The sequence below is a fragment of the Esox lucius genome, chromosome 11, assembly GCF_011004845.1.
Source record: "Esox lucius isolate fEsoLuc1 chromosome 11, fEsoLuc1.pri, whole genome shotgun sequence".
In the NCBI taxonomy this organism is placed as follows: Eukaryota; Metazoa; Chordata; class Actinopteri; order Esociformes; family Esocidae; genus Esox; species Esox lucius.
In genome coordinates this window covers 27,559,800-27,584,580 of record NC_047579.1, presented here as the reverse complement: position 1 = coordinate 27,584,580, position 24,781 = coordinate 27,559,800, and the positions used below count along the sequence as shown (strand labels likewise).

General features: G+C 44.0%; 1 protein-coding gene across 3 annotated transcripts in view; it reads left to right on the top strand.

Moving 5' to 3' along the window:
- The window catches only part of syt3 (synaptotagmin III), a 57,772-nt gene that overhangs the window by 22,058 nt on the left and 10,933 nt on the right, over positions 1-24,781 (top strand). For all 3 annotated transcript variants that reach the window (XM_020051296.2, XM_010874124.3, XM_010874125.3), the window contains exons 4-11: positions 5,050-5,436; positions 5,656-5,770; positions 10,879-11,061; positions 17,780-17,906; positions 18,471-18,689; positions 19,211-19,331; positions 20,582-20,753; positions 22,061-22,190. In XM_020051296.2, coding sequence (XP_019906855.1) covers positions 5,050-5,436; positions 5,656-5,770; positions 10,879-11,061; positions 17,780-17,906; positions 18,471-18,689; positions 19,211-19,331; positions 20,582-20,753; positions 22,061-22,190 — 1,454 coding nt within the window. The remainder of the gene's footprint in view (positions 1-5,049; positions 5,437-5,655; positions 5,771-10,878; positions 11,062-17,779; positions 17,907-18,470; positions 18,690-19,210; positions 19,332-20,581; positions 20,754-22,060; positions 22,191-24,781) is intronic.

The window sequence follows — 24,781 nt, the reverse complement described above, 5'->3', positions numbered from 1 at the left end:
ATTTATATTTGGACGTGATACAGTAACATACAGGAGTCATTAGGACGTGATACAGTAACATACAGGAGTTATTAGGACGTGATACAGTAACATACAGGAGTCATTAGGACGTGATACAGTAACATACAGGAGTTATTAGGACGTGATACTGTTACATACAGGAGTTATTAGGACGTGATACTGTAACATACAGGAGTCATTAGGACGTGATACAGTAACATACAGGAGTCATTAGGACGTGATACAGTAACATACAAGAGTTATTAGGACGTGATACTGTAACATACAGGAGTTATTAGGACGTGATACTGTAACATACAGGAGTTATTAGGACGTGATACAGTAACATACAGGAGTTATTAGGACGTGATACAGTAACATACAGGAGTCATTAGGACGTGATACAGTAACATACAGGAGTTATTAGGACGTGATACAGTAACATACAGGAGTCATTAGGATGTGATACTGTAACATACAGGAGTTATTAGGACGTGATACAGTAACATACAGGAGTCATTAGGACGTGATACAGTAACATACAGGAGTTATTAGGACGTGATACAGTAACATACAGGAGTTATTAGGACGTGATACAGTAACATACAGGAGTCATTAGGACGTGATACAGTAACATACAGGAGTTATTAGGACGTGATACAGTAACATACAGGAGTCATTAGGACGTGATACTGTAACATACAGGAGTCATTAGGACGTGATACAGTAACATACAGGAGTCATTAGGACGTGATACAGTAACATACAGGAGTCATTAGGACGTGATACAGTAACATACAGGAGTTATTAGGACGTGATACAGTAACATACCGGAGTTATTAGGACGTGATACTGTAACATACAGGAGTCATTAGGACGTGATACAGGAGTCATTAGGACGTGATACAGTAACACGTAGGAACACTAACACGTAGGAACACCAAAGTAAATATGTTGTTGAATGAGGCACTTCACCCCCAAAGGGATCATTTAAAACATGCTGCATCTCTTTGACAAAACACATTATTCAACCAAGCTTAGACAACATTGTGCCAGTGGTGTATGAGACATTGCAGGGATTTCAAAACCACGTCCCTGAGCATGTGTGCCACATTTGATCTCTCCTGAATCAAACAGATCCAGTGAAATAATGATGTGGATGTTCCAGCACCACTGTGTGTTGCGTGTGTTGAGTCTTAACACGGTTTGCAACATGTGGACCTCGTTTTGTTTAAACAGAGCTCCTTGCAGTTGAGATCATGAATTGATAGGTAGAGGATATGTTTGCAGTGCTGTCCAAAGAGTAAATGCATAAAATATGGAACAGGAGAAAGCACACAGAGGACATATATGATTAATATTTTCATTCATTTATAATTAATTTAGAATCAGCATAAACACCCAACATTTTGGGTAGATATTTTTCAAGGGTCTGACCAAATGTGCACCACATTGGCCTATAATATGAATATCCTCTCATGATTTCTATGCATTTTGCCAGGCCACACCCATATGAATATTTGTTGGCCAATTGCTACTTGTTTTAGGTGTCTGATCTGAAAAACATTGTGTTGATAGATATATTGTTAATGTGCTCATAGATATATGCATTTTATATCAAGTCATTTTTCGAGCGGATCTGTCGTTCGATTAACATTTAGTGATTAGTCCTATTTATAAAATGATATGTGTTATTGATGTAACTGTGTCCCTTTTGAGGAAGGTGGCGGAATTTCATGACTCATTCAAATCGGGGTAGAGACGTGACCTTGCAACATTAACATTTTTCAATTGGTTGTTACAGCGCCACCCACTGCCCAAGCAGAGTCATGTTATTTAAATGTTCCCTCTCTCTGTCAAGATGCATCATTTGATCAAGTTTCCTAAAGATTGGGGCAGCAGCGGTTAAAATGTTATCATGGGGGGAGATCACTAGGTAACAACGGAGTAATAAACAGAACAGGAATCATTAGATAACTAACCCAGTTAGTACAAAGTAACAGAGACCTGAGCAGAAAACAATCCCAGGAAAATCTCCCTGCCCTAGTACTATTTATAGTTGGACAGAGCTGAATGTCCTTAAGATGAGTTATTACCAGGGTCCAGATGACAGCCATGAGGAGCTTGCAGCCACTCCCACAACTAATCAGGACACCTCCAGAACACTCTGAAATATTCATGTGGGATTTCCAAATGGATAGAGAACGAAGGTCCAGCCTTCTGTTGATGGGGCAACCCCAGGAGTCCAAGTGCAATCTAAACCCAGCTAATTGTTATTACAGAGCTGCATCCTGGATCCCTCGAATAAATTCCACACAGCAGAGTGGATGAGGGCTGGAGCTAGCAAGCAGCCCGGGGAGCATTTCTGAGCTAACATTCTGCACGGACTCTCATGGAGCAGTTTTGGAGGAGCGGAAGCAATGTGCTGTGGTCGAGATTAGACGGGATGTGTGCGGATCAGCATGCTATGGTATAGATTAGCCAGGATCGTCTGGATGGGGCCCCATGAGATTTGGACCGTGCACAGTGTCATCAGGCAGCGGGTTTGGGGTGAGGTTCTAGCAGCGTTGCTCTCGGTAATGGTGTGATAAACTGTGGCAGGCCTCAGGGCAATGTGGGATCCGCCATCCAGGGCCTGCCTGTCAATCAATGGCTTGTGTAAGCAGCGTGATCTGTTTGATGTTCCGCCTAAACAACTCCCACTGGGATACATCACTCACTGATTGACAGGCGGTTTCAGTTCCGCCTCTCCGCCATCCCCCCCTCTCTTCGCACACTCACACACACACACACACACACACACACACCGACACAGATTAGAACCATAGATCTATAGTGCTCAGGTTTGAGTAACGTAAAGCACCTGAACTTCTAAAAGACTAAAGGATAAACACTGTTTGGCGCTGACATTGACCCGCACCCACCACACACACACACAGACACACACACACACAGACACACACACACACACGCACAGTCCTGTCTTATACTGTATTAAACAGGACTTTTCTACTATATGCTGCTGAGCTGACATACTCACACTTTAACACACACTGTTATTCTCTCTTTGTTACTCTCTGTTTGTCTTGGGCAGATCAATACATTAACCTTTGCGATCTAAACCCTCCTCCTCTTTAGTTCTGTCTCTAAATCATTGTCGCCTTGTTTATCCTCGTCTCTCCTCGTCTCTCCTTTCCCTCCATCTCTCCATTTCTCTGTCGTTCTTTGTCTCTCCATCATTGTCTCTTTTTGTGGTTGTTGGTGACTCCATTAATCTGGCTGGGTATCCACGTTGACTGGAGGTGTACAGGGAGAAGCTGAATGTGACCAGTCAGCCCATATGTCTGTTTCAACATGGTCACCAATCTGTTTCCTCTGCTCTGTCTGCCTGGCCCCTGTGGCTCCTCTCCACTCCTCTTCACTGATCACCTCTCTCCTCCTCTCTCCTCCTCTCGTCTCTTATCGTGCTTTACACTCATTCCTGCCCTTACTTCTCCTTCTCCACCTTCTCTTACTCCTCCTCCACGCTCTCCTCTCCATCTGTCTTGTTCTCTATAGTGACAGATCAATGCCTCTCTTTCCACTCCCCCATACCGCTCTCTCCCTGTCTCTGATCATATCTTTTTAACAAGTGCTGATTAATGACATACACAGACTGATGAATAATTCACAACAGACAGCGAGAGGAGAGGGGGGGAGAGACGGTAGGGGAGGTGGATAGAGGAGAGAGGGGAGAGGAGAAAAAGAAGAGAGGAGGTGAATAAAGAAGACGGGAGAGACCGGCAGAGACCGACAGCCTGGGAAAGGAGAGCAATAGACAACGTTACAAGAGAGGGAGGAGAAACAGGAGGAGGGGAGGGAGGAATGTAGAGGAGACAGAGGGTGGAGGCAGAGGGGAAGGAGGAGAGAGGGAGGAGAGAGTCAAGGGAGAGGGGGGAAGAGAGGGGAAGAAGGGGAGAAAGAAACAGGGGGAGAGGGGAAAGCGAGAAGGCGTAGAGAATTTCATGCAATGCCCCCTAAGGCTAGAGGATTGTTTCACACTGGCTGCTGTTTTTCTCATTTACTCCTTTGCTCCTGTTCTCGTTGCCAGTGTGTTACATATACAATGTCATTGTCATTTGAATGATTTAACGGTGTTTACGTCTTTGTCGAGCCCACAAAGACATTTGGATGGAATCAAGAAAAGACAGAGGCAGGGGGAGGGAGAGACAGTGAGGGATTGAGGAAGATAAGATAGAGAGACAGAGACTCAGAAAAGAGAGCCAAATATCAAGCGAGAAAGGGGGGGGGTGGTGGTGGAAGGACAGTGAGAGACAGGAAGACTAAAAGCGATACGAAGAGATACAGCAAGACTGATAGAAAGAAAAAGGAAATAACAGAGATGGTGAACCAGGAAGAGGTAGATAAAGAGATACGTTGTCTAGATTCTACACTTACTTCAGAAAACAACAACGGCTCTCTGCACAGACCATGGGCACGGCTGATTGGCAGACGTCTGGTCTCTGTTGGTCAGAGCCGGAGGAGCAGTCCACCAGACTGGTGCTGAAATGGCTCTTTTCACAGACTCCGTTTACCCATCAGGATGAGTCATCCCCCTGCCCCCCTCACACAAACCCTCAGCCATCAGTGATTAAAAGCTCATAACCACCAACACATGTCTATTCATATTGCAGGAAAAAACCTTGTGTGAGTGTTAGTGATTTTATTGTGGCGCTTCCAGTTTGTTCATTTTTTAATGTGCGGTTTTAAAAAATGGATGCTAGCTTTTGAAACGTTGGGACACGCTACATGTTGTCCCCTCTGCTTTGATGAAGTGGGTTTTGGAGCTTTTGTGCTGATAAAGGCTATTTGGTATGAGGACTGGCTTAGTTGAGGGGACCATGTGAAAGATACTGATTAATGTGACGTGAGACTTTTTGGTTGTGTGGATGATTAGGTTGTATTGAGTACTCATCCTGCAATACCTTGCTCAAACTCACCCTCGGTCACTGTGGTTCTCCTTCTTTCCCTCTCTTTTTCTTCCCCTCTCCATCTTTGTTGTCCCTCCAGAGATCTCTGTCAGTCTCCTTTCGGTGATCGTGACGTTTTGTGGGATAGTCCTTCTGTCCGTCTCTCTCTTCGTCTCCTGGAAGCTCTGCTGGTTGCCATGGCGAGACAAGGAGGGCGGGGGTCTGAGCTTGACCTCGGGGCTGATGCCCGGGGGCGTAGGTTCGATGGGCAGCAGTGGTGGGGCCTCCCTCTTACCGCCTCTCATGCAGCGGAAGGCGTCCCACTCCTCGCTGTACCCCTCCCTGGCCCAGCCTCAGCAGCATCACCCCCACTTCTCCGACCTGCTGGGGGTGGAGAGTGGCCAGGGGGTAGGAGGGGTGGTGGGAGGGCCCGAACAGACCCAGGAACACTCCTACCTGGACATGGACTCCTACCCAAACAACGCTGGTGAGACAGAACTCTGATCTCACCCCGCTGAGAATGAATGGCCTCTATCAATGTGCATATGTGAGATCAAAGCATTGGTGGATGTTTTGAAGTGTACATAACATCATGTATTTAGAGAAAAGTATACATTTACTTTGCCCTGTATGTTATACTATTAAATTGGACCTCACATTGAAGTTGATAATAGCAGGACATTGCTAGATTCATTTTCTTTTATAGGTACTTTGAAGTTGAGCCAGACATCTCCAGAGTTGCCCCCAGCCAGTGAGGGGGGGGCCTCCCTGCCCCACAAAGACATGCCCAACGCCCACTCCCAGCAACAGGTCACTGCACGGTCAGTTCTGCACTGGAATTGGTGTTTCTGTCTGTGTGTGTGTGTGTGTTCTATAGGCTGTTGATGGTGACTGCAAACAGGTATGACAATTTGTGTTTTAATATATGTTCAGCAAAAAGTCTCTCTCCTGTGTTTCACAATTTTCTCTCCAATAAAGCATAAAATGCCTGAATATATACAGTGGGGAGAACAAGTATTTGATACACTGCCGATTTTGAAGGTTTTCCTACTTACAAAGCATGTAGAAGTCTGTACAAGTCTGTCACATTGTATGATTTTTAAGTAATTAATTTTCATTATATTGCATGACATAAGTATTTGATACATCAGAAAAGCAGAACTTAATATTTGGTACAGAAACCTTTGTTTGCAATTACAGAGATCATAGGTTTCCTGTAGTTCTTGACCAGGTTTGCACACACTGCAGCAGGGATTTTGGCCCACTCTTAATGACTCCTCTACAGACTTTCAGCTCCCTCCAAAGATTTTCTATTGGGTTCAGGTCTGGAGACTGGCTAGGCCACACCAGGACTTTGAGATGCTTCTTACGGAGCCACTCCTTAGTTGCCTTGGCTGTGTGTTTCAGGTCATTGTCATGCTCGAAGACATAGCTACGACCCATCTTCAGTGCTCTTACTGAGATCTATCGATACATGGCCCCATCCATCCTCCCCTCAATATGGTTCAGTCGTCCTGTCCCCTTTGCAGAAAAGCATCCCAAAAGAATGATGTTTCCACCAACATGCTTCACGGTTGGGATGGTGTTCTTGGGGTTTTACTCATCCTTGTTCTTCCTCCAAACACAGGGAGTGGAGTTTAGACCAAAAAGCTCTATTTATGTCTCATTAGACCACACGACCTTCTCCCATTCCTCCTCTAGATCATCCAGATGGTCATTGGCAAACTTTAGACGGAACTGGCTTGAGCAGGGGGACCTTGCGTGCGCTGCAGGATTTTAATCCATGACGGCGTAGTGTGTTACTATTGGTTTTCTTTGAGACTGTGGTCCCAGCTCTCTTCAGGTCATTGACCAGGTCCTGCCGTGTAGTTCTGGGCTGATCCCTCACCTTCCTCATGATTATTGATGCCTCACGTGGTGAGATCTTGCATGGAGCCCCAGAGCGAGGGAGATTGACCGTCATCTTGAACTTCTTCCATTTTCTAATAATTGCGCCAACAGTTGTTGCCTTCTCACCAAGCTGCTTGTCTGTTGTCCTGTAGCCCATCCCAGCCTTGTGCAGTTCTACAATTGTATCCCTGATGTCCTTACACAGCTCTCTGGTCTTGGCCATTGTGGAGAGGTTGGAGTCTGTTTGATTGAATATGTGGACAGGTGTCTTTTATACAGGTAACGAGTTCAACCATGTGCAGTTAATACAGGTAATGATTGGAGAACAGGAAGGCTTCTTAAAGAAAAACGAACAGGTCTGTGAGAGCTGGAATTCTTACTGGTTGGTAGGTGATCAAACACTTATGTCATGCAATAAAATGCAAATTAATAATTTCAAAATCATACAATGTGATTTTCTGGATTTTTTTTTTAGATTCTGTTTGTAAATAGGAAAACCTGCAAAATCGGCCGTGTATCAAATACTTGTTCTCTTACATATATATACAGTATATATTAAGTCAATTTGTGATCTCTACCAGCTTTGTATATTTGGACACAGCAATTTTGGACACCTTTCTTCATTGCAAATTGCTCAAGCTCCGTTATGTTAGATGGTGACCTTTGCTGAACAGCAATGATCAACTCTTTCCACATATACTCAGTTGCATTGAGATCGGGGTTTTGAGGCCACTCAAGGAGTGTTTGGGGTCAGTGTCTTGCTAGAAGATTAGTTCCCAGGTGTCTTGAAGATTTTAGCAGATTTTATTCCAGGATTTCTCTGCACATTTTGCTGCACCCATTTTGCCTTCTGCATAAGCATTCCAGGCCCTGACCAGAAAAGAACCCCCAGAGTATGATGCTACAACTGCCATGCTTCACGGTAGGGATGTCTTTTTCAGGATGATGCACGTAATTAGGCTTGCACCGAACTATTTTTCAGTCTCATCAGACCATATCATCTTCTTCCACTTGGTCTCAGAGTCTCCCACATGCTTCCTGACAACTTCGAGATGAGAATTGATGTGAGTTTTCCACTCTCCCGTAAAAGCCCCTTTTGTGCAGCACCCAGGGTATGGTTTCAGTATGCAGTGTCTCCCAGTTCAGCCGTGAAAGACTAACTCCTTTATAGTTACTTCTTGTTGGCCTCCTGACTGGGCCACTTCTCGACCGGATACTCACTTTTAGAGGACAGTCTGTGCTAGACAGATTCACTGTTTTCCCATATTCTCTCGATTTCTTAAAAATAGACTTTGCTGTGCTCCTGGGGATCAGTGTCTTGCAAATGTTCTCATATCCTACCGCTGAGTTGAATAACATTATTCCAGATTTGCTTTGAATGTTCCTCCATCTTCATGGTGTAGTTTTTTTTAGGAATGCTACTAACCAACTGGGGGACCTCCCAGAACAGATGGTATTTAACCTGAAATCTTGTGAAAGAGTTATTCCGTGACTCCTAAAGACAGTTCTTTATCACTGTTTTGGATCTAACGACGACAGTCACACGTGTCATACGCCCTTTCATTGCGGCAAATCCACAGTTGTGCTGCGGTCGTGCCGGCCTGGACTAACCCCCAAGTGTCTTGTCATCCTAAAACCATCCCTGATCAGAGCTCCATTTGATATAAACTTCTTGCCTATTGCTCTAACTGTGGAGATGTGTAAATGTTCTATAGCCATTATATAATTAATGAACATCAACCATTTAGCTCATTTCATTTGAATATTCTGTTACCTTTTCCATGTGAATAGAGGTCTTAAGCATGTGTTTGGCATGTATGTTACCTCATGTTTATACCCCAGTGAAACAGAAAGTCATGGATGACCTTGTAAGAGTTCCTAATGACTCAGATGAACAAAAACACTGAATATGGACACAATTACCCATTCAAGTATGTCCAGACTTTCAAGTGAATGGGTATGTTCAAACCTTTGACCGGTATTCTATGTTTTTATTTTTATGCTTTATTTAGAATTTGTTTTTTCTTTGGAAAATGTCACCTAAATTAAAGGTCAGATTTCTCTGATCTTTTCTTACACTCATTATCAATGCGTTCATTTTAGATGATTAAACATACTTAAGGAGTACTCACCAACGTCCTGTACATTACCCGGAAATAATGGATGACGCAACAGGATGAGTCTCTGCCGACATGCAACTGTCCCGTATATCAGGAATAAATGAATAAATAAACATTCTACAGCTCATTCTAGCCAATCAGCAACAAGTATTCAACAATAATGTAGTTTTAAGAATAAAAGACACCTCTGTCAATCTAAGATGGAGAGAGGACACGTTTTGCATCTTGCTGTCCCGTTTTTGCTCGAGACAAAATGAGAGGAGGAAAAAGGCAGTGAAATGTCCATAACAGACTTGTTCTAACCTGCTACAAGCTGTTGTTTAAACGAACCGGGTCCAAACAAGATGAAAGTTGTCCTATACATGAGGGCATGAGGGGAGAATATCACTTGCACCTATCTACTAGTTACCTTTTTTCCCAGTAAGCGAGACGTAACTTCACCTGCATCATTAGTTGTCACATTTCATGAGAATGGCCAGGATGTCGCTGATTAAAAACCCATGAAAACATTGATGTGTGCCGTGTTTGTGGTGAACCGCACGCTTATGTCAAGAACAAACAGAACCTTTTGCAAGGTAAATTGTCATTAGTGCGACCGGATTACACACTGCTTTACACAACATAACAAGACCTGTAAACCTGGGTAATTGGTTTCCTACAGCACTATGGCTGTTGTTGCAGTCTTCCACTTAAATAGACTATAAAAGAAATGGAAATCTCGTAGGGAGAGTCAGCGAACACCACATTTAAGGATGCCGTCAGTGGGTGGTTCCCTGAACGTTGAACAGAAACGTGGATGCCAGATTTCCATTCAGACCTTTTTGGAAAGTTTCCAGACCTGTGAGGAGTCGTGATGAGATTTGGAGGTGAGTCCTAAGAAGACTAGGTATTGACTAGTGGAGTACTCACCCACTACAGGAGTGGGAGCATCTTATGCACTGTTCAAAGGGTGGATGGTTTGGGAGGTTTGTGTTGCGGTAAGCCGGGCGTAACGTCATACCTCTGTTGAGGTAATTGAGGGTTTCACAGCTCCCTGCCTGTCCTACCTTGCCCCCCTCCACCTCAGGGGACCGGGATTGTAGATTGTAGTTACTGTATAGTTTTGGTATTTTGTATAGTAACCCTACCTGTCTGTAGTTAGTGTCAGTTTGTATAGTAACCCTGCCTGTCAGTAGTTAAGTGTCATTTTGTATAGTAACCCTGCCTGTCAGTAGTTAGTGTCATTTTGTATAGTAACCCTGCCTGTCAGTAGTTAAGTGTCATTCTGTATAGTAACCCTGCCTGTCAGTAGTTAGTGTCATTTTGTATAGTAACCCTGTCTGTCTCAACATTTACTGTTATTCTGCTTATTAACCCTGCCTGTTTCACATGTTACTGTTATTCTGTTTATTAACCCTGCCTGTTTCACATGTTACTGTTATTCTGTTTATTAACCCTGTGTGTTTCACATGTTACTGTTATTCTGGATATTAACCCTGCCTGTTTCACATGTTACTGTTATTCTGTTTATTAACCCTGTGTGTTTCACAAGTTACTGTTATTCTGTTTATTAACCCTGTCTGTTTAAAAGGTACTGTTATTCTGTTTATTAACCCTGTCTGTTTAAAAGGTACTGTTATTCTGTTTATTAACCCTGTCTGTTTAAAAGGTACTGTTATTCTTTTTATTAACCCTGTCTGTTTAAAAGGTACTGTTATTCTGTTTATTAACCCTGTCTGTTTAAAAGGTAATGTCATTCTGTATGTTAACCCTTTCTGTCTCTCCACTTAGTGTAATTCCGTATATTAACCCGGTTTGTGTAATCAGTTAGAGTCATTATGTATAATAACCGTCTGTCTCCGTTTAATGTCAATCTGTTTATTAAACCTGTCTTTCCCCAGATGTGTCATTCTGTTTATTAACCCTGTCTGTTTCCCCAGCCCCAAGCCCATGACTCACCAGCTGTCCAGCCCTGATTTTCACGGCGAGGAGAAAAGTGAGCAGGTGACCAGCATCGGCCAGATCAAACCGGAACTCTACAGACTGCGCGGGGGTGACCAGGGAGAGGGGAAAACGGGGGATAACTGCGGCAAGATCAGCTTCCTCCTGCGTTACGCTTTCAAGTGAGTCAGACGTTCCACTCAAAGAGGACTTCCGTAACACACAATGTCATAGGAACTGCACCACTTTCACAACAACTTGTTGAAATTTTGCCGAAACTCTGAATTGCAACTTTTATATAGTCCTCTTCACACCTCCATCTGAGGGCACTACATCAAATATACATAATGAGAAGGTTCGACAGCTGCTCTGCCATCACAGCTGTGCCCTAGATGTTCTCTAGATGTTCTATGAAGCAGTGTTCAGTATCACACAGCGAGCTTATCTTCACATTATGGACTGTGTAGGGCACACAACATAGTCAATGTTAATGGAACGGTCTTTCACAGCGCTGGTTCTGTTCATGTAGATGGGGGGGGGGGGGCTGCTTCAGGCATGTGAAGATGTGAGGATGGAGGGGGGAGGGAGTAGAGGAGGGAGACAGCAGTGTAGTGAGGGGGGAGGGGGGAGAGGAGTAGAGGAGGGAGACAGCAGTGTAGTGAGGGTGGAGGGGGGAGGGAGTAGAGGAGGGAGACAGCAGTGTAGTGAGGGGGGAGGGAGGAGAGGAGGGAGACAGTAGTGTAGTGAGGGGGGAGGGGGGAGGGAGGAGAGGAGGGAGACAGCAGTGTAGTGAGGGTGGAGGGGGGAGGGAGTATAGGAGGGAGACAGCAGTGTAGTGAGGGGGGAGGGGGGAGGGGAGGGAGACAGCAGTGTAGTGAGGGGGGAGGGGGGAGGGAGTAGAGGAGGGAGACAGCAGTGTAGTGAGGGTGGAGGGGGGAGGGAGGAGAGGAGGGAGACAGCAGTGTAGTGAGGGGGGAGGGAGGAGAGGAGGGAGACAGCAGTGTAGTGAGGGTGGAGGGGGGAGGGAGGAGAGGAGGGAGACAGCAGTGTAGTGAGGGTGGAGGGGGGAGAGGATGGAGACAGCAGTGTAGTGAGGGGGGAGGGAGGAGGGAGGAGAGGAGGGAGACAGCAGTGGAGTGAGGGGGGAGGGAGGAGAGGAGGGAGACAGCAGTGTAGTGAGGGGGGAGGGGGGAGGGGAGGGAGACAGCAGTATAGTGAGGGTGGAGGGGGGAGGGAGTATAGGAGGGAGACAGCAGTGTAGTGAGGGTGGAGGGGGGAGGGAGGAGAGGAGGGAGACAGCAGTGTAGTGAGGGGGGAGGGGGGAGGGGGGAGGGGAGGGAGACAGCAGTGTAGTGAGGGGGGAGGGGGGAGGGAGTAGAGGAGGGAGACAGCAGTGTAGTGAGGGTGGAGGGGGGAGGGAGGAGAGGAGGGAGACAGCAGTGTAGTGAGGGTGGAGGGGGGAGAGGATGGAGACAGCAGTGTAGTGAGGGTGGAGGGGGGAGGGAGGAGAGGAGGGAGACAGCAGTGTAGTGAGGGGGGAGGGAGGAGAGGAGGGAGACAGCAGTGTAGTGAGGGTGGAGGGGGGAGGGAGGAGAGGAGAGAGACAGCAGTGTAGTGAGGGGGAGGGAGGAGAGGAGGGAGACAGCAGTGTAGTGAGGGGGAGGGAGGAGAGGAGGGAGACAGCAGTGTAGTGAGAAGGAGGGAGGAGAGGAGGGAGACAGCAGTGTAGTGAGGAGGAGGGAGGAGAGGAGGGAGACAGCAGTGTAGTACACTGAGCTAGCTGTGTCTCTGTGGCTGCCTAATGGGGTCCTTTTCGTTGTGCTTCTCACAGAGAAACATTACAACGGAGAGAGAAATGCTGATGGTTGGAATACAAGGGAGTGAGAAGCAGGTGGAGTCATGAATTATATATGTTGAGCCACTGTAAACAGCAGACCCTGTCAACACATTATACTGCCGGACTGTTACTGCACCAATTACAGACAGAGAATTAGGGGGGGAGAAAAGAAGAGCGAGAGAAAGCAAGATTCAGGTCGATGTAACTGCTTGCAAATACCTGTTTGTCACATCACAATACACTTTGTTCTGCACTCCTTTCTGACACGCTGGCGTGTAAATCTTTGTAAGGAGAGCTAGAGAAAGAGCGATAGAGGGAGAGAGAGAGAAGATGTAGAGATAGAGGGGGGAGGGAAAAGGGAAAAGAGAGGTAATATTTGTGTAACCCTCTGTTCACAGTGTTAGCGCTGTGTGGGATTGTTGTCATTTATTCTCCGTACATCAGTGTTAACGTGCCAGACCTCAGCACATTTACAGAAAAGAAGTCACTGACAACAGTGTCAATCTCTCCTCAGTCCAAAGGGAAATAGAGTTTTCACTGACACTGCATTTAAAAGTGACACATTTTTGACGTGGGAATACCAGACGGTATTTGCAGCCTTTTGTCTGAGGAATAGTGTTGTGAAAGTTTCTCTCCTAGATCAGTAATAGGTGTATATCCGTCTGCCCGATCCGTAATGGGTGTATTTCCTGCAGAGTGCTTGGGGACCTTGTTAAAAAGCTTGTCTTTTATTCCTGCTCTTTGTTTTCTTGTTCTTTGTTGTTCTCTAAAGGACATGTGAGAGTAGGAAAGCTACCTTGTTTATTCTTGTAATGAGGTAATGTTGTTAAATTTGTTAGACACGTGATCAAGGCCACCTTTTAAACATGACTCACCTGTCTTTTTCAATAATGCTTTAGAAAGCATAAGAACTACAGTTCCCACAGTACTATAACTGATCTTACTCATTAGAACTACAGTTCACACAGCACTGACACTGCACAAAATATTAAGAACTACAATCAGTACCGCTTTAGGACACTACTCACATGCCCAACCCCATTACCCCCAAGAAGTTGGGATGCTGTGTAAAATGCTAATAAAAAAAGAATGTGGTGATGTGCAAATCATTTATCTCCGTATTTAATTGAAAATAGCACAAAGACAACATATCAAATGTTGAAACTGAGAAATGTTATTGTTTTGGGAAAAATACACGCCCAATTTTAATCTGATGACAGCAACACATTTAAAAAAATTTGGGACAGGAGCATTTTCACCACTGTGTTGCATCATGTCTTCTCTTAACAACACTGTACGCATTTGGGACCTGAGGAGACCAAGCGTTGTAATTTTGAAAGTGAAATGTATTCCCATTCATGCTTGATATAGGATTTCAGCTGCTCAACAGTTCGGGGTCTCCTTTGTCGTATTTTTCATTTCAAAAGGCACAAAATGTTTTGAATGGGTGACAGGTCTGGACTGCAGACAGATCAGTTTTGTATCTGTCTAATAGCATCAGCCATGCTGTTGTTGATACGTGCAGAATGTGGTTTGAAAAATGGATTGGCACCATATGTTGCTACAAAAACTGTGTATATTGTTCAGCATTAATGGTGCTTTCACAGATGTGCAAGTCACCCATGCCATTTGCATTAATGCACCCCCATACCATCACAGATGCTGGCTTTTGAACTGTGTGCTTTTAATGAGCTGGATGGTCCCTCTCCTGTTAAGTCCAGAGGATGCAGCTTCCATGATTCCCAAAGATTATTTCAAATATTGATTTGTCAGACCGCAGGACAGTTTTCCACTTCACCTCAGTCCATGTTAAATGAGCTTGGGCCCAGAGAAGGTGGCAGAGGTTCCACTACAGAATTGTGTCTGTTTTTAATGTAGTGCTCACCTGAGGGCCCAAATATCACCACCATCCAGTATAGGTTTTTGGCCTTGTCCCTTGCATACAAAGATTTCTCCAGATTCTATGAATCATTTTAATGATATCATCTACCGTAGATGATGAGATCCTCTTCGCAATTTTACATAGAGAAACGTTATTCTTAAATTGTTGCACTATTTGCCCGCATAGTCTTTGACAGAGTGGTGAACCCCTCCCCATCCTCACTTCTGACAGACCCATCCTCTCTGGAATTATCTTTTAATACCCAATCATGTAACTGACCTGTTGCCAACTGACCTAATTAGTTGTGTGATATTCCACCAAATTTAGTTTTTTAGCATTACACAACTTTTTCAGTCTTTTGTTGCCTCTGTCCCAACTTTTTTTAAGCTGGCATCAAATTCAAAGTGGGCATTTTTCTAGAAACAATAAAATGTTTCTAGAAACAATAAAATGTCTCAGTTTCAACATTTGATATGCTGCCTTTGTACTTGTTTCTGTTGATTATATTGTTTAAATGATTTGCACATAATGCATTCTGTTTTTAATTTACATTTTATGCAGCATCCCAACTTCTTTGAAAACGGGCTTATAAGAACTACAGTTCCCACAATACTGACATTTAATAAAAACATACAAATGTGATTATGGACTTGAAGTAATAAAACAGACTCAGGCAATCCTAATTGGATGCGTTTCCCTGATCAATGTCTTCATCCAATTTAAACGTAACCTCTTTATTTCCACGTATCTGATGTCCTTAATTGCCTGTGATTGCAGGATTAACATCATAACCAGATTGGATGTGATTCTGTGGTCAACGGGTTTATCTCAATCCTGATTGGACCAGATGATTAAATGGCGTGTTTGCCTAAGACACTATTGGTTATGGCATGGTGGTGCTCCCTTCCCTAGGGCTTACGCCTACTCCTAAAGCCCCTAATAAAGTGGTGACACACTCATTACGCAGAGACAGGATCTAACGAAGTCTGATTAAAGGCCTGCCAGCCATTTTCCCTCTCTTAATTAAATCCTTCATAAGTATTTCTGTAGACAGATCGCTGGACGTTGGCGGATCAGATAGACAGATGTGCCCGTGTGTCGCGCGCGCGCGTGCCTGCGATCGTGTTTTAACTGCGTGCGAGTGCGGGCAGACGTGGGTGTAGATTTCAGCGTGTGTGCGCGCCCTGCGGAGCGAGCGAGTTGACGTTGGTGTCTGGAGTTATGTGCTGCTGCTGCTCGCAAAGCCCATGGTATGTGTGCAACTCTGAGAGATATCCCGGCTGTGTGTGACGGACCACGACAGCAGTCTACTATGAGGATTATGCCATTAGTCGCTTCTTTCTGGTGCTTACATCGCACGCTGATAAAGCTGCCATTCAGTTGTTTTTTAACAATGGATTATGTAGCCTACTGATAGATGTTGGTTTCATTCACATTCCCCAAATCGCCCATTAGTACGGAAAAACTTTTTATCTGTGTGGGGGGCTGCTTCATGCATCTCCCCAATGGGTCGTGGTGGGCCTCCTCCATGGATACAACAAGCTCACAAAGCCACTCCTTAGTACCTCTGGACTCAGTTGGTTTCTTTGAATTACTGCTGAAATGCAGGGCACATTTCTTCCTGTACGGAAGCAAATATATGTGAACAAGAAACCAGGCAAACCTAGTTCACCTGCCCGCAATAAGAAAGTGTTGCCATCTCGAGATTCGAACCCAGGTCGCCACGTTAAAAGCTGTGTCGTTAACCACCACACCACAGAGCTGTGCGTCTAATGGCTGTCAGTATAGTCTCTTGTCTCTATTCTGAACATGACATTGAATGACATTGATACAGTTAAACTGACTAACGTTTCTTACTAAGTTTACCTTCACCACAAATAGCGTCTATGTATGCTGTATACCACTGGCAGTTTTAACAGCGTATTAGCCAGTAATAAGCTTTACCAGTATCTACTAACTTACAAGGAATATTCATATGAATTGAGAAATTGCTAGCGAGTCTGTCAAAGCTATTTCATTTCATGGCATAAGAACATATTTTTTTCTTTCATGGCAAAACAACAAACTTTTTTCTTTAATTTGTGAATTACATTTATATAGTAACTATCAATAAAGGTGACGATAACAAACTTTTTAATCAAGTGAATAGACAAGAGAATCGTGGAATCTACCAGAAATAATTTTGCTCTCAATAGATTCGAACATAGGTCTCCACTTGAGAAGCACTGTCTTAAACCACTACGCCACGGCATTACACGTTTCAGCAGTCGCAAAAATCCATTAAGGATTGTGTTAAACTGACTTATGTTTCTTATTAAGTTTACCTCCACCATAGCGACCATGAACTATATTGCTTTTGCCACTGTCCCTTTTAAAAGCGTATTAGCCAGTAATAGGCTTACTAGTATCTACTAACTTCATGGGAATAATCATATGAATTGAGCAATAGCTAGTGAGACTGAAGATGAACTTTTCCATACCAAAACAGTCGCAATATAACCATATACAGTTTCCTTTAAGGCTTACTATAACGTAACTACTCTATGTTAAGCCAGCAAATGTCAGTCACTCACTCACTCAGTGAGAGACATTCGCTCTTCTTAGCCGGCTCTGCTTAAGTGGTCCGGCAAAAATGTCAACTACACGTGATTTCAAAGTTTGTTCCAAATGTATAAATGTCTGTGGCGCATTAAAATACATTTCAGAGTGCATGAGAGGTCCATAGCGACGAGCAGATGTTTTGATCAGCGGGTGCTGGTGATGGGTGAGATGGGTATTGGACAGTACAGAATTGAACAGCTGTCTGACAGGCGATAAAACGTGTTACAAATGTCATATATTTATTGTGTAAATATATTGAATGATTACTTCAAAAAAACATTGTTAGGTCAACCCAGTTAAAAATACCGGACTGACGGTTAAATAATTTTTATATTATAATCCCAAAAAACAAGATGTTGATTTACTCAGGCAACCTAACTTGCTGGGTCAAAATAACACAGAATGTGTTTTGTCATTATTTAACCTGTGCCGGATTTAAAAAGGAACCCAAACTGGTTGGTTTTATTGCCCATCGCTGTTTTGTTAGCTGACCTATATGTCTGAGTGAGTTTGTCAAATAGCTTATGTGGTGTGTCCCAGGAAATGAGTCTAAAGCTCGTACATGTTCCCCCCTCTGTAGCACGGAGCAGCTAGTGGTGAAGATACTTAAGGCTGTAGACCTGGCAGCCAAGGATGCCAACGGTTTCTCTGACCCCTACGTCAAGATCTACCTACTGCCAGACAGGAAGAAGAAGTTCCAGACCAAGGTAACATATTCATCCAGCCTGATTCCTATTCTGTTTATCAATTTATGTTGTGCCAATTACCATAACGACAATGGGAGACCACAGATATGTGACAAAGCTGTGCTTGATTGCGCTATTCACACAGATTAGGCGATGGTTCAGCCAAGTGCAAAGACCGGGTAAAATACTAACCTGAGAAACTGTTGTTTTGCTCTGATGCCAGTTGAGAGATTTGTGCATCCTTCGAGTTCTGTGTGAATCATGTCAACCGGAGATTTGTGTGAGCATTACTACAAGAGATTTGTGTGGATGTTCGAGTTTCATTGCCGGGTCTCAAGTTGGGATTTTATTCTCAATTACTGTCAGTGAAACCAGACTTTATATTATTATCATTTGTAAATGCATGGTTTCCTCCTTTACACATTGACATAAGCGGTTATTTTTTTCTGCCTAATCTGAACAAACACAGTTAGGCTGTCTAGCGTCTACTCTCTTGTTTACTGTCTCTCACTAGCTCTCTCCTTTCCTTGCTTTTTGTATGTCCCTCTCTCTCCCTCTGTCCCTCGTTTCCGCTCCTCTATCCAGGTCCACAGAAAGACACTGAACCCGATTTTCAATGAGACGTTCCAGTTCGGCGTGCCCCTGGCTGAGTTGCACTCCAGGAAGCTGCACTTCTCTGTCTACGATTTCGACCGTTTTTCCAGACACGACCTGATTGGCCAGGTGGTGGTGGACAACCTGCTGGACTTCAGCGAGGGTACTGGGGAGAAGCCTGTTTGGAGGGACATTGTGGAAGGCACCGCGGTGAGAGAGAGAGCCCTGTTGGTTACCATAATGCTATCGCCAAGCCACGACTGCGTTAACCTGATGTAACCACTATAACAGCAAAATGTTTTAACCACTATAGATAAAACCTCTAAGTTACTACAGCACCTCTACGTTGCCAAAGCAACGCTATGTTACTGTGTTTAAACCGCTATAACATCGCAGTGTTACCATTGTCACTGGCAGTGATGAACTGGAGGAACCAAGAGGGAGATCATTTGAATAGCCTTTAGATGTATCGCTGTATAACCCGTTAAACCGCTTGGGCATATTGTTAGATTGACATGCAATTAATTTAATGTGATGGCGGTTGCCTTCAGTTTGAATATGCTGCCTGTTTAGATTGACACCTGTCATCTTTCTGTGTCGCTTATCAAATATGTCCGTTCTACTTGATGGTTCCTCTGGTCCAGACACTGGCCTGTGGGTCTTTGGGTATTATTTACCATTATGTCTTGTTCAACCTCTGACATTTGTGCCTGAATTGGTGTGTTGTACAGGAGAAGGCAGATCTGGGAGAGCTGAACTTCTCACTGTGTTACCTGCCCACGGCAGGCCGACTCACTGCCACCATCATCAAGGCCACCAACCTCAAAGCCATGGACCTCACCGGCTTCTCAGGTGACCGACCTGAATGACTGAGGAACACTGACCACATCACACTGACCAAATCATACTGACCTCCTCATACTGACCACCCTGTACTGTCCACAGCACACTGACCACAACAGACTGACCTCATCATACTGACCACAGCACCCTGACCACAACAGAATGACCTCATCATACTGACCATAGCACACTGACCACAGCAGAATTACCTCATCATACTGACCACACCATATTGACCGCATCATACTGACCACACCATATTGACCACCTCATACTGACCACAGCAGAATGACCTCATCATACTGACCATCTCATACTGACTACACTGTGGAGACCACATCACGAGGAACACAAAACGGTGACCGCAATTGGAAATGTGCATTCATGTTTCTAACACAACTGGGTCCCTAAACCCGTTTTGTGACAATGCAGTAAATGCAAGCAAATGCCAAACATCCTAAATGTCGTAGTGCTAAAAACCTCCAGCAAACAAACATCCAAACTTGTTAGTCAGTTGCATAATCAATGCTAAAACCCAATCATATCCTGGCCTGATTGATGGCTGGGACTCAGGCAGCTGATGACGATTTAATTAACGGACGCCTAACCTAAAGTGATTGAGTTATAGATATATATTTGCCGGTGAGGATGCGACGATCCTGCATTATCACACCAACGCTGTCATACTGAGGAAATTACATGCTAAATTATAACGAAGCCACAACGTTAATGTAGCTTTTATGAATATGAGATCATTAGAATGCCTAACAAAGCTGCTTCGAAATCCACCATAAAATCAAAAGGTAGCTGTCCATGTTCTGCAGGAGTTTGCATTATGTGGTAATTGAAGTGAATCCACCTGTTTTACTTTTGCCTTAATCCACCTTGTCCAAGGTGTCTTGATTTGCATGGCCTTTACGTGTTACAGACAGATACCTGGGAGCATCACTCATTGATTTGCATGGCCTTTACGTGTTACAGACAGATACCTGGGAGCATCACTCATTGATTTGCATGGCCTTTACGTGTTACAGACAGATACCTGGGAGCATCACTCATTGATTTGCATGGCCTTTACGTGTTACAGACAGATACCTGGGAGCATCACTCATTGATTTGCATGGCCTTTACGTGTTACAGACAGATACCTGGGAGCATCACTCATTGTCCCTTATCTTTATCCCTTTCTTCCCCCCCCCCGTCTCTCACTCTCTATTTCACTCTCCCTCGTTTCCTTTTGTCTCCCCTCCCGGTCTCAGACCCGTACGTGAAGGCTTCACTGATATGTGATGGCCGCAGGCTAAAGAAGAGGAAGACGTCCATTAAGAAGAATACATTGAACCCCACCTACAATGAGGCTCTGGTCTTTGACATCCCCCATGAAGACATTGACAGGGTGTCCATCGTCATTGCTGTCATGGACTACGACTGGTGAGACCTGGCCTGTACAATACACTGCTGATCATGGGTCTGGTGGGTTGGGTGGTTGCTGTTGTTAACTGATCATTATTTGCTGGTAGTTATTTGTTGGTTGGCATGTAATAGCTTGCGACCTGTCTGTGCAGTTGATGTGTGTTATGTAGTCAAGTATTTAGGCTGCTCTGTGTTGATCGCTGACTTTGATATGCGTTGGTATGTAGTTTGTACTGCGTTGGTCTATAACATTGACAGATATTGCTACTTGGTTGGTATGTAGTTAATACAGTGTGGGTGTAACATTGATAAAAATAATTATTGGATTGGTATACAGTCTATACTGTGTTAGTCTTTAACATTGTTACTTGGTTGGTCGGGAGTTAGCATTGTGGTAATCTCTTACTCTGACAAATGTTATTTGGTTGGAAGTTTGTTACTGTGTTTGTAACATTATTAGAATTGGTTGGTAGGTAGTTAATACAACGTTGATCTGTGAATTAATAGACATTGTTTTTTGGTTGGTATAAAAAACCAATGTTCTGTTAAATATATTGCTTTGTGTCCCTGTGAGTCACACTCACTGGTGGATGTATCCTGTTTTACATATTGATGGGGGCCCTATGAATAAACATAGCTTATGCTAATACTAATAGAAATAGCGTCTGGTGGTTAGACACCGTGTAACCCTGCAGGTGTTTCTCTGTCTGGCACACACACCCTCGATAGTCACACTATCTCCTGGCTGCTGTGGATCTTCTGTTTTCTGTATCTGTTTGTCTATGAATGTGTGTGTGTGTATATATATGTTTGTTTATGCGTGTACATTCTTTATCTATTATTAAACTCAGGTTGTAGGTTATAGCTTCTCTATAGCTGTGTGTGTGTGTGTGTTCTATCTATTATTCTTTTAAAGCCCCTGTTATAGATTCTCTACTGTTCAGTGTGTGTGTGTGTGTGTGTTAGTATTTGAGTGTGTGTTTGTAGGCTGTAGATATCTCTATGCTTGTGTGTGTGTGTGTGTGTATGTTAGTTCTATCTGTTATACATTTAAAGCCCAGGTTATAGAATCTCTCGCTCATTGTGTGTGTGCGTGTGCGTGTGTCTGCGTGTGTGTGCGTGTGTGTGTGTGCTATAACTCTCCATCAGTATTAGAACCTTTGTATAGCCTCTGTTTATTGAGCGCTTGCTATTGAATATCCAACCTCGGCTGCTGCATTCTTCTCTGTACACTCGGGCCTGATAAATGAGGCATATTCTCCCGGTCCCTAACAGCCTCTCCCTCTCTCTCTGTTTTCCTGTCTGTCCCTGGCTGTGTCGGTCAGCATTGGTCATAATGAGGTCATAGGGATGTGTCGTGTAGGCAGTGATGCCGAAGGTCCCGGGAGAGAGCACTGGGCAGCCATGCTGGCCAACCCCCGCAAGCCCATAGACCACTGGCACCAGCTTGTTGAGGTAATTGTTTGTGTGTGTGTGTGTGTGTGTGTGTTAGTCTCCTGTGCTCCCATTCACTTTTTCAGCTGTGAAATTGTCCTTGTTTGGCCTTCTATTCTCCTGTTGCATCTAGTCTGTTCAATTGGAACCGAGGCCCCACACATACCAGTTCATCTCATCTGTTAGTCTAGGTAACCACATACTAGTTAATGACTTGGTCTTAGTTAACGCATACCAGTTAATGTCTACCTTTCAGTTTTAGCAACAATATACCACTTTGCGTCTATCTTTTAGTTCTGTTAAACAGACATCAGTTCATATCTAACTGTTAATCTTATTAAACCCCTTCAAAAGTAAGCCTGAAACCTGCCAATTTGACCATTCTGTTTTTAGTTTTTTGTTCTATCTGAAAGCTCTTCAAAAGGTCTTATGTCCTTTCACTTTTAGGTTCTGACGTACAACTGTCTCAGTGATCCAATCACTTGGTTTCACAGAAACGAAACAGATCTGGCTTCTTAATGGCACCATTGGCTTTATGAATCGTACAGCAGCAGAGCTCAGATTTAGCCAACATTTTCCTCATAGTTGATTCCGAAAAGCTTGTTTAGTTAATACTTAACACTAAACAATGTAATGTAAAAGCCCACAACTACCACACCCATTAGCTAGCCGTCTAATGTCAGCCAGTAGCTATCTAGAGTCTTTATTTAACCTACGAACCAACAAGGCTGTAACATACGGGAACATTAGAAGATATGTCTATGGACAGATTGCACTGGTACTACTCAATTTTCTTCATGCTCGCATAGCTAGTTCAATGATTTTGAAAGACAGCACGACACTACCTTGCAGTGCAACTGCTTCACTGTGGCCAGATGTTTGACTCCTGGTTAGGCATACCGAAGATGCCAGTAGAGGACCGCACAACTTGGATCAGTGCCATTCGGGGTGGACTGGTGTAAATTCACACCGGACTGCCATGTCAAGTGTCACAAACCGGCTGTTAGACTGCGACAAACGAGGTCCCCATGTCAACATTTAAGGAGTAACAAGCTAATTAAGAAGCACAGTGAGGTGTGAAAGTAGGCATAAGAGGAGTGTGATAGAGGTGCATGGATGAGTCTAAAATATGTTGTGTTGAGGAGTGTGATAGAGGTGCCTGGATGAGTCTAAAATATTTTGTGTTGAGGAGTGTGATAGAGGTGCATGGATGAGTCTAAAATATGTTGTGTTGAGGAGTGTGCTTAACCAAAAAAACGTAATTGAGCAGATCAAAAACCCAGTGGTGCTCTTGGAGCGAGCCAGGAATGGGCTCCTGGAACTTTTATCTTCTAGTCAATCCCAACCTCAGGTGTGACTTTTCACCTTGACGACCCAATCAGCTCCATCTGCCATAACAAAGACAAATACAAAGAAATAGGCAGACAGGACAAGCGCGCCTTAACACCTCCCATGAAAATCGGGGACCAATAAGCACCCAAAACAAAACCCACAAGCAATGCAAATACACAACTGAATACAGCTAATCAAAAGCTGTAGCTGAAAAATGTGTTTCAACACAAATTACTGTACAGACCATAAGGTAATTGAGGTCCACAGCAACCAAATGGCCTGACTTCATCCCACCTCAGCAACCGTTCTTGAGCGACAGGAGAGCGGATGCCAGAGCAATTGGAAGGACAAAAGAAATGTAACAGACAAAAACTAAAAACAGCAAGACGTCTAAAGTGCAACTAAATCTGCGAAAGGGAAAGTGCATCACACACCCTATCATCCAGACCTTTTACATCCAGGGGGACACGGTAGGACCTAAAACCAATGCATCACACACCCTATCATCCAGACCTTTTACATCCAGGGGGACACGGTAGGACCTAAAACCAATGCATAACACTGCCATTTGGGCAAAACATGGTGTGCAGTGAAGTAAAGGGTTGTCGTCCATGTAAACCCCAATAGGGACCTCAACAGACCCCACATATACCTCGAAATGCTACAACACCTAGATTAGTGTCCGGGCCACCTTCTCCCCAACTGAACAATTTTACTGATAACCTTTAAACTTTTGAGAGAAGTAGCCAACAGGATGTTCACCACCTCCATCATCTGCTTGTAACAACACGGCACCTGCCCCTATGTTACTGGCATCCACATACAGTTAGGTCCAGAAATAATTGGACACTGACACAAGTTTTGTTATTTTAGTTTTTTACCTAAATATATTCAAGTTACAGTTAAATAATGCATATGGGCTTAAAGTGCAGTCTCTCAGTTTTAATATGAGGGTGTTCACATCCAAATTGGAGGACATGTTTAGGAATTACAGCTCTTTAATATGCAGCCCCCTCTTTTCAAGAAACCAAAAGTTATTGGACAGTTGACTCAAAAGCGGTTTCATGGACAGGTGTGTGCTGTTCCTTTTTTATTTCTTCATCAGTTAAGCAGGTGAAATGTCTGTAGTTGATTCCAGGTGTGGCATTCACATTTGGAAGCTGTTGCTGTGAACCCACAATATGAGATCAAAGGAGCTCTCAATGCAAGTGAAACAGGCCATCCTTAGGCTGTAATAAAATCCAACAGAGAGAAAGCAGGAACATTAGGAGTGGCCAAAT